The 10,903-nt window shown below is 44.2% G+C and overlaps 1 protein-coding gene across 4 annotated transcripts in view; it reads right to left on the bottom strand.

Annotated features, from left to right (window-relative positions):
* Nucleotides 1-1,865: 1,865 nt before the first annotated feature.
* RIC8B (RIC8 guanine nucleotide exchange factor B) overlaps nucleotides 1,866-10,903 on the bottom strand; it is a 107,308-nt gene continuing 98,270 nt past the window's right edge. For 2 of the 4 annotated variants that reach the window (XM_043562418.1, XM_043562420.1), the window contains one exon: nucleotides 1,866-5,323. In XM_043562418.1, the coding sequence (XP_043418353.1) occupies nucleotides 5,212-5,323 (112 nt within the window). In that variant the 3' untranslated portion in view covers nucleotides 1,866-5,211. The remainder of the gene's footprint in view (nucleotides 5,324-10,903) is intronic. The other 2 variants (XR_006294494.1, XR_006294495.1) reach the window with 1 other exon arrangement.

Here is a 10,903-nt window from a genome sequence, read left to right as displayed (position 1 = left end):
TTTCCTTGCCTGAAATGTCACTACTCCTGTGTCCTGTCATGAGAGCTAGGATACCTTTGTTTCAGTCCTACTTAACTGCTAGTGTTCTGCAAACAGATCCTGGGCCTTTTTCTATGAGCTTTTGTTTGAACCAGTTCTTTTGGCTAGAACAGTCTTTCTCCTATGCATGGCAAGCTCAAACTCCACTCGGACGTCGCCTATGAGATTTTGTTAACCCCCACAATCCTCCTGGCCAGTGACAGCCACACTTTACCTGGCGTCCTATAAGCACTGGGGTGCAGGCTTTGGTGATGGACTTCTCACACGGTGGGGAGAGGAACAGTTAGTAACGTTTGTATATCCAAGTACCTGAGACAGTGCCTGGTACATAGTAGGTTCCCAGTAAATATTTACTGAACAAGTTGATGTGGATTGGTATGCTTATGAGTACAGGTCCCTTGGAGACTAGCTCCTGAATGGGATCCAATGTATTTTATTGTAGAGCTATGGAAGTGGAATGAGAAAAACATGTTAAAATTATTTTCCCAATTCTGTTTTTTTCATTTAATTCTCCTTTGACACTTTTTCTCCCAAATAATACTTTATTTCATCTATGATTGTAAAAGCAACACATAACCTAGCATTTACATGGACATCAGACAGGCTTGAGTTCAAATTTTGCTACTTAATGACTGTGTGTTTGTACACAAGTAATCGATCTCTCTATGCCTTGGTTTTCTCATCTGAATGGTTATTATAATAGTTTTTTCATAAGATTGTTATGGCGGTGAAATTAGAAAGTGTATGTAAAGTGCTTAGCACGGTATCTGGCACAGTGATTGCTCAGTACGTAAATATACACAGCTGAAATCATGTTCAATGTAGAAAAGATAAAAGTCTGTGAGACCAGGATATGCTGGAGTCTTTTGTCCCGGATCTTCACGGCGTTGCATTAAAAGAAAACCTACATCTGACTCCAGAAGCTTGGATAATCTTTTCTTTCGGATAGCCTTTCTCAACCATGGTTCACGTGAACCACAGAGCGCACAAAATGACCAGAATCTCTTTTTTCTCCCCTGAGGATGCTACCTAACTAGGCCCATTCTAGACGCGCGGGAGAGCTCACGGTGCAGTAATTGCTTCAGGGCACCGAGGCTTGGTCCTCTCCCCACACCCTTCCCCTTTAAGGAAACCTGCTCTGGTGCTTCTAGAAGACCTGGTGCAGGGCTCAGCATAGTGCTGCCGATCCCCCCTGGAGACGTTCTCATTTTCTCCAGCCTTCTATTGACAGCTGAAATCTTTCCCCCCCTCGCCCATGTGATTTGTTCCCAGAACACCATTCATTTGTTCCTACTCCATATTGTGCTCGACACATACCCCGTGGTTCTGACAGGTATCCTCTTTTCTTGAAAGAACAGTCGCGTGTCCGGTCCTTGTGCGCTCCCTCTCCTCTTGGATTGCTATGAAGCACATCACCAAGAAAACGCATGCCCGTATCTGGACTATACAGCAGTAAACGCTGACACTTCACATGCAGACTTCTAAGAGCCATCTGGATACCTTGCTGCTGCTAAATGCCTCTCCTTGACTAAAGCTGTAGAATGATCTGGGCATTAATCTAAGTGGGCCGTGATTTGTGCTGCTAAGGCTTTTGCGGGACTGGTGCTGTATGGTGGAGTACATTTCCTCTTCCTGGAGCCGTTTCTATTTCCAGTTGCTCTTCAGCGCTGGCAAGGCTCATGCTGCCTCCCAGTATGGGAGAAGGCACCAGTACCTTTTTTGGGGGACAGAGCCATGACGTCTTCTGTGTTAGTAAGGAAGAATAATATTAGGTAGGCAGTTAGCAGTGTCTACCACAACTCATAGAATCGAGTATCATCTAGTCATTACTTTTTGAAGAATATTTATTGACGTAGGAAAATGCTCACAATATGTTAAAGAAAGCAGGGCACACATCTGCAAATACAGTATGATCCCAATCTTGTAATAAAATGAATTATATACGCATAGAAAAAATACAGGACAGACATACACTAAAACATTAACAGGTGATTATCTCGGTGGTGGGATTTGGGTGGATTAACTTTAATTTTCTGCATTTTCCAAACTTTAACCAATGAACCTCTATATTGCCTTTACAATGGTGGGGTAGGGTGGGGAGAAGCCCATACAAGGGACACCTGACACCTAGTACTGGGAGGCGGCCAGACTGATGTGATAAAGGGATACTCAGTACTTGCACTGCCTCAGGCAGTGTCTCCATTTATAAAGGAGGGAGAAGAACCCCTGTCTGTCCACCTCCCAGGACCACTGGGTGAGTGAAAGGGCCCTACGCGCCGATGGGTTGCTACTCCAAAGCAATGGCTCGAGTGCCTTACTTCAGGACACACACTTCCTTACCATGTCGAAAGTCAGGAGGGCTGTGGGCACTCAGACCATAGAGTGCGGGTGGCCAGCGTGCTCTCACCATCCCCACTGCGGGCCACCGTGGCGAGCATCTGTCTGGGGAAAGCTGGCAGCCCACGTCTCTAACCCAAAAGATTCCAGGCCCTTGTTTGAAATCCAGTCCTAAGCAAGTTTCCCTGCTCACAGTTCAACTCCAGGTCCCCTCCCTGCTTAGAAAGTTCCTTAAACTGTTCTGCTGAAATGGTTATTGCTTAAAGTGGCCTGAGAATGCCCTCTGTCCAGCATTCCAGAGCCCTAGGAGGCAGAGCGAGGACCTGGGTGGTCAGGGTGGGGAGGCGCAGGAGGTGCCGGGAGTCGGGCCCGCCAGACTCAGACTCCTATTGCTGTGACACTGGGAAACTGAGGCCTTCCAGAGATGGTCTCCCACATGAGATGCGATGAGGTTACATGTGAGAAGAGACACAAAAAACCCAGCCCATAGTAAGCACTCTGCAGATGTTCGTTCTCTTTCCGTGAGCAAAATGAGGTCCCTCGTCTCCCCCTGCAAACACTCTCTTCAAAAACAGAGCTTAGTGCCTGGCGTGGGGAACCTCAGAGAGAACCCAAACTCCTTGAAAGAACAGGAGCACAGCTACTTACACAGGACCATTCGGACTCTCTGCATAAGCTGGCAAGATGCTAGTTCAGGAGACACGTCTTCAGGCCAAAGCTATTTGATTGTAGAAATTATAAAAATACTCTAAAAATGCATTTGTAGAATGAAGTAACAAAAGTACTTTTTTCTAAACCTTTCCCACATAATCTTAACTTATGAATTACCGAGTTTCATTTCATTTGCTGTTAAAACGTGGGTTACCCACCACTTCTCTAACCATCGGGATGAAAATCGTGAAGTGGGTTGTATTCTTCCTAGCCTTTTATTCTGGAGTATTCTGGATTTACTCAGTTTTTAAAAATAAACTCTGGGTCATCTCTATGCGAACTTGTCTATGGGCTGTACTGTTTGTACAGATCTTTCTGGGTCAACCAGACTGTCCTTTGGGAAACAGACTGTCCCAGACTGGTGATGCCTGGAGTGTGTTCCTCCTTCTCTCCGCCTTCCTGTCCAGTTTTCTGTTGACCTTCGGTGGCTTTCGGTAGACCTGTCTTCCATCTGTCGGCCTCCTTTGCCACTTTTTATGGGCTTGAAAGCCAGAGAACTAAACCTGTTATAAATGTATGCAGATTTTAGTAAATAAAGATTCTTGAGGATCTCTCCTATGAGTAAATTGCAAGAAACTCTAGTGACCTCTTTTGGTAGCTCAAAGGCCTTTTAAAATTCCATTCTTGAACTGTTGTTTTGCCAGAGAAGAGACTTCTGGCTAAATGACATCTTTCACTAATACTCCGTGTACTTTACCTATCCTTAAAAAGGCTCTTGTGGTAGGTGAGATAAGGGATGTGAAAGCACTTCAGAGAAGCACAAATTCTGGGATATTGTTTACCCCAGGTAATCTATAAAGAAACACACAGAGATGGCTACATTGAATCAACCCCAATGTTTTATTTAATTTAAAGTTTTAAAAGGCAGTGGTTAAGCACATCATCTATGTGTATATATGTATGTATGTGTGTGCTATCTACATACATACACATATAAAAGGAAACCGACCCCTTTAGGCTTTAGCCACTGACTGACTAGGCCCGCTGTCTACTGCAGGATCCATTTTCTACTTCCTTCTATGACCAATTCTAGAAGTAAAAATAAACAGCTTTAATCAGTTTAACAGTAACTACTTGTGTTTCTTTCTCTTTTTTTAAATAAATAAAGTTACCATTAAACTGATCACCTAGGGTAGAAAGGCTGAACACACACACAGGCACACACACAGTCCCCAATTTAAAACCTGTGACATATGAATGACCTGTATGTACAGATGGGTGCCGCTGACTCCCTCTACCCCCGGCAGAGGCCACACAAGAACCCCCAGGACTCGGGGAGTCCCCATCCCCTCTGCTGGATCGGAGGATGTGTGTTCCTGGCACCCTGGGTCAGAGCTCAGAATGCACGCTCCCATGCAGTGATACAGACGGGGCAGGGGCGGGGGGGTTCAGTTCTATGGGTCTAGTGTTAAGGTACATAAGGGAATAAATAGGCATTTGTAGCTGCCTCAGAATTAAACCATCATTTATAACCCTTTATGGGGAGAAATGTATTCTGAAGTTCTAGATAAGCGACATACAAACTTTCAGAATGTAATCAGTTTGCAAGTCTGGGGCTGTGTGTGTGCGTGTTTGTGTGTGCACTTCCACATCTTTATACAAAATTGAAATGAAGAGTGGGGCTAGGTTTATGGAGCAGCTGCTCGGCTTCCACGTGGTCAGTCCTGATCTAAGAAGTCGCTTGCCTCAGCCCTTGTTTATTAGCAGCTCGTTCTGCTTCTCACGTGCCGCTGTCTGCTGGAGAGATTCAGGAGGGCAGCTTTCACCGGTGAGAGGAAGGACGCGACTCTATCTTCTAAGAACCTTGGCAAACAGAATGGCCAGATTCAACCAGGGCTGCTTTGCAGAACGAAGTCCTTTCAGTTCCATCCTGATGAAATGGAATTACTCTTTCTCTGTGTCTTTAGCCCCTGCAACTCCATCTAACTGCAGCTCTGTACGAATGCCTCGGTATCGCAAAAACACAGGATCACCTCTTAAATATGCTGGATTCTCAATGAGTAAACCAGTTAATGTGTTTCTAGCCAAAGCAAGGGCATAAATGTTTTAGAGAAAAGACTCCCCTGGAGCTACAGAGAAAAGATGCTGATAAAAGCAATATTGAGAGTTGGGCAGGTGACGCTTTTAGTCTGTGTCAGAGCTGGTCTCTTCGATGACAGAGTACTGGTTGAGTGCTTCCTCCAAAGGCGTTATTGTCCCATCAGGTTTTAGTCCCATTGGTTTAAGCAACTCCTCTCTGGAAAAAGAGATAAAAGAGAGAAAAAAAAAGTATTCACCAGCATCACACACACACCCCTCCCCCCGCCCAAATCCACATCCTTTTAGAAAGAAAAGTCTTTAAAAACCAAAGTATTTTTCCTCAAGCTCTCTGTGTGTTTGTAACAGGAAAGATGAAAGGGGCATGGAAAGAAAAAGAGGGAGATCAAAGACTTCATTCACACAGGCCAAACCTACTAAGCCAATTAAAAGTATGAAAAGTCAAGGTCTAAATGGGCTCAGGACAAGGAGCAGGTCTCTTCTGTTTTTAATAATTAACTTTTTTTTTTTTTTTCCTTTTGTGGATTCGTTGTTTTAGTGAAGTTGAAGCTGCCAAAATTTCACGGGTCCCAGTGGGCCAGGCATACGATCAAGTGGCTGACTTGATATGTATGGATTTCATTCAGTGGAATAAATCGGTCAGATTTGATTCTGCCTCTCCAATCTACAGCAATACATAAGTACTTCTCAATCCAATCCAAGTCAGCTGGCCTTCCCCACCCTTCTCCCTTCTCCCTCCCCCTTATTTTCTTCTCTCTCTCTTTCCTCCTCCTCCTTTTTTTTTTTTTTTTAAACACCATTGCTTTTGTTTGTGGCAGTTTAATTATGGGATTGACAGCCATTTTAATCTCTTCAAAGCTCCCCAACTGCCTCTTTTCAGCTAATCCAATTATATCTACTCCACGAGTTACAGCCTCATCTAAAGATGATTAATTATTGATTAAGTCAATCAAAAAGCATTAGGAAAGATTTATTTAATCTCTTCATAGGCTCTTATTTATTACATGGAGATTATGGCAAATGTACCTGTTGAGTTGCTAACTCTAGGCCTCCTCCTGCCCCCAAAATGTCAGACTTTACAAGTAGCCTTGAAGAGGCACATGAGCTGCTTCAAATTTATTTCTCAAGGAAATGGGCATCACCCCCTGAAAACATATATATAACCAAGAACCCACATGGCAGCAGCTTAATGTTGGTGGGATCTGGAGTAAAGGGAAACAGTAAAACCTGCCTTCCCTCTGCCTCCTTGCTGTTGGCCCTTAGGCTGGCACAGAGAAGGGTTCCTGCCTGGGGAGGGTCAGCCACACAACAGTGTGAAGTGTTGGAGGTGCAGTGACACTCCCGGAGAGGGGGGAGAACAGCCCAGTGGTCCCTGGATAAGCCAACAGGAGCCTGAGCAAGCAGCTCTGGCTAGTACCACAGACTACTTCTGAGAGTCTGAAAATCCACTTGAGTAATGGGGACGGCTGCCTGGCTATGTTGAGGCTCCTGAGTTAAAAGGGAGGAAATGCAGTTCCTGGTTCAAGAAATGGGGTCAAAATCATAGAACTTAAAGTTGAAGGGGCCTCAGAGATCATTTAGTCCAACACCCTTGTTTGCTAAATGAGACTGAGTGACTTACCCAAGGTCACACACCTAGGGCCAAGTTGGACCTGGGACCTAGGGCTCCTGTGCTCTTTGCAGGGCATCACATCTGGATTAACTGCTCTAACTGCATTACAGGAGCACACTGAGTTCAGCTGCTCAATGTCCGTTCAATACCTACAGGCCAGGAGCTAGGTCATACACCAGGCAGGGAAAGGAAGACTGGGCACAACTGTCCTTGAGGAGTGGGTGAAACATGTATGAAAAATAACTTAGAACGTAATGGGGTAAATGCTGTCAGAGGATCACGAACAAAGAACTGGCAGCTCCTGAGATGAAGCGTAGACCACACTGCCCGGGAAAGGGAGGGACAGCAGTACAAATCAGGTACAGGTATCCAATGCTGGGCAAAGAAGTCACAGGGCCTTAGAGGCAAAGGAGACGGTGTTCAGGGCTCGGTAGGGTCCCGTCTACTGGTGTGTTTTGTGTACTTTTTTGGATTGTGTCAATTTCTTCTCTATGTGCTCTCATGAAGCTGCAGAAGGGCCCAGTGTTTGGAAAGTGGTGAGGTTTGATGAAGAGGTGGCCGGAGGCAAGGCTGCAAGGGCAGTCTGGGGTCTAGTGGTTAAGTGTCTTCAATGCCAAGAGGCTCAGGTTTGTCTGTAAGGGATGTCACCTCTGTTTTATAGGGCAGTGTCTCTGGCAGCAGTGTGAAAGGCACACCGGACCAGGGGGAATCTGGTGGCAGAGAGACCAGTCATTAGGATGTCACTGTACAGTGTATGTGACAGGACACAGGACACTGGACTCGGGCTGTGACCCACTGGAAGGGCTGAAGGCTGGTGAAGAAAGACTAGGAAGTGGAGTATCCCTGTGGCTTCCAGCTCAGGGATGGAGGATACAATCCACTGGAGCAAGAACACTACAGATGAAGTAGATTTTGGTGGGGAGATGCTGACCTCTTCTAGGACGTGAAGAGCTTGAGGCCCTTGCGTGACAACCAGGTAGAAATGTTTACTGGAAAGCTAGAAAAACAATCTGTTTCCATGAAAACTTCTCTCTGGCACTAATATACACCACACACATATCTACATTTTTACAACATAGCTCCCTAGTTCTAAGTGATTGTGCTAAAGGATTTTGTGATATTGGACACTACTAATGACGTAAAAGGACAAGGGGACAGCCTGCTGGGAATATAACACTGAGAGATAAAGTTCAAAGGTCTAAAGGGGCTTGTGGAAGAGGGTACAGTAAGGGGTAGGGAGTGAAGGGCTGGGGTAGGCGGAAGCAGGACCCTGGATGGGCCTAGAGGAATTCTGGAGAGATCGCAATGGGACGCTGGGTGGATACACCCCCGCCCCCAAACCACTACCAACACGACTCCACTTCTGTGACAGCAGGATGATGCTGGGCTAGCTACCAGCTTGTCCAAACCTAGGAGGAATATTTTCATCTGTTTCATCCCTACTCCAATTTTACGATGGAAGTAATTAAGAACAATCCAAATGTCTCATGGCCAAATTATAGGAACTTGTCTGTGGGATAAAGGGCCTCATATTTTAATTCTCACTTATGAACTATTCTTCTCAAGCATTTGTTTTTTGGGTCCTTTGTATCACCCCTCCAATAACATGAAAACTCCTCTGAGGGTTCCGTTTGATGCTTGACTTCTAGACACCTCTGTAGGAGAGGTGTCTGTGATTAACTGGCCACACAGTCATGCATTTGTGCAAATGAATTAAGGCAGCAATGTGATATAGTGTGAAAAAACAAAAACATCTGGGGTCTGGAAGTCTGTTTGAAGGCCTGGCTCTTCCACTTACCAGTTGTGTGATCTTGGGTAAGTCTGAGTCTCAGTTTCCCCATCTGTGAAATGGGGATAATGATAATACTAGTTCTACCTCCTTGCCAGCAATGATGTAAGAAGTAACCGTAACAGAACTAGTAGGGCTAGCAATAACAAGGGTGTAGATCGAAGAGTTCTGTGAGCTGCAAAGATGTCCTACATATTAGTTGTTATGATTGTGGTAGAGTGAAAGGTACATACAGGTTTTGACGGTGGACAGACCTAGGTTCTAATCCTGAGTCCACCAGTCACTAGCAATAAGACCTTGAACTCTCTTCAATTTCCTTATCTGTAGAACTGGGATAGAAATACCCACCTCACTGAGTTGCTCTGAAGGCAAAAGGTCACTATATGTGTAAACTGTAGTGTAATGGCTTGGAATGTGGTTGGAACCGCCAGTTGATTTTCCTGTCTTTCTGTGCTTATTGGAGATTTCCCCAAGCTTGTTAGGGGGCTCTGGGAATAAGTGGGGGCTGAATATGCAGAAGCAAATAAAAGACATGGTCCCTGTCCTCAAGAAGCTTTTAGTCAGTTCAGAAGATAAAACACACACACATTAAACAATATTAAAAGAATTACAGAACAGCAGATCAACAAGCTTGAGATGATTAACAGGCAGAGCCCTGCTTTCCCTAGCTTGACAGTTCATCAATTCCCCCCCTATTGTAACTGAAATGTGTTTAAAGGAAATTTCTTGTCCTACCTGGGAGTGAAAGGAGAGAGGATCTCTCACAGATATGGGACTTTTTTTTCTGCTGGACTCCAGGCTTACTTATCAAACTCCCATCTCAACGTTTCTGATCTTCTTCTCTGTCCTACAACTAACAGCCCACAAATACCCAAATGAAATCTTTGATATAGAGACTCACTCCTAAAAGGTCTGATGAATGATCTGGTTATATACTAGACTGTTTCATTTTGTAAGATGTTATATCTAGATCAGCAAGATGTGGATGGAGAATGGGAAGCATTAATGAATGCCACAGAAATGTTGTTCCACCATCAACCGGGCTATGTATGTGTGGGAAGGACACAGAAGGAGATGGGGCCTGATCACAGGCTCCTCGCAGGAGATGGACTCAGGGCCAGACTGTGATGGCAGCGATGGACATAGATTGATGGGGATAAAGCCATCCTAGGAGCAGAAGAATTAGTCAAGCAAAGGCACAGAAGCAAGAGTTAGTTGTGTGCAGAGATTGGCAAGCAGGCTGGTTTGGCTGAGGTAAAGGAAAAAGAAAGCTCAAAACAGATATGGGATACAAAGGAGGATCTGAATGGAGACTGGAATCCTAGGCTGACAAGTCTGGATGATGGTACAAAGGTATTTTTGTCTTCGATTTCAAGGGCCCTACATCTAAGAATATTAAAAAAAAATAATCCTCATTACAAAGTTTGAAAGCTATTAAACGGTATTGCCCTGACATTTAAAAGGAAAATGTTCTATGCTCTAATTATTCAATTTTCATATCCCTATGTGTCTAGCACAGTGCCTTGCCAACAGCAGGTCCTCAGTAAGTGTTTATGCACTAAATTTAGTTGTAATTGATATTATCTTGCACTTTCACAGAAAGAAAAGGTATAGTGTCTTATGGGACTCCTAATAAAAGAACCATGATCAAGAGAAAAGCTAGATCTCTGCACAGAAGACTCATTTTCATCATCATTTACAGAGTTAGGAAAGGCATTAGAATTCTACAGGAAATTCTGCAAAATGCTTTCCAGGGATTTCTTGTTTTCTGCTAGACGGTGAGCAACTTGAGGGCAGGGTCCATGTCTTATCTAGCTGCAATTTGTAGTATCTAGTATAGGCTGGGGGCACACAGTAAGTGCTCAGTAAATGCTTATTAAAAGGATATAATGCATGGGTCATGTTATAAATGAAGAACAGTAGAGAACCATTTATTAAGAATCCTTCTCATTATTTTAACTATTTTTATTATTTTCTTGCATCAATGTCACTAGGCATTCTGACTGTGCAAAAGTCAGGCCCCCTTTGTATCATATAGCCTGGAAACTGAACTACTGATTGGTGTAGACGCAGCTTCTTATATATGGGGCAGCGAGAGGTCTAGATTCTAGTCTCAGATATTCCTCTAACTTGCTGGGTGTCCTTGGGCAAGTCATTTCCTTCTCTGGGCTTGAGTCTCCCCATCTATAAAATGAAGGGGTTGGACAAGATGATCCCCAAGATTCTATTCTAAGAGTCTCAATATTAGGCTACTAAATAATCTTGATCTATTTAAAAAGCTGCAAGGTTTTTAAGACACTAAAACTCAATGCTGTTAAACCTTTGTTTCTAATCAAGATATTCTAAGCCTAAGAGTCAAACACGGCATCCTACCTATA

Source organism: Prionailurus bengalensis, chromosome B4, assembly GCF_016509475.1.
Source record: "Prionailurus bengalensis isolate Pbe53 chromosome B4, Fcat_Pben_1.1_paternal_pri, whole genome shotgun sequence".
Taxonomy (NCBI): Eukaryota; Metazoa; Chordata; class Mammalia; order Carnivora; family Felidae; genus Prionailurus; species Prionailurus bengalensis.
The sequence above is the reverse complement of the archived record's forward strand: the minus strand, read 5'-3'. Positions and strand labels throughout refer to the sequence as shown.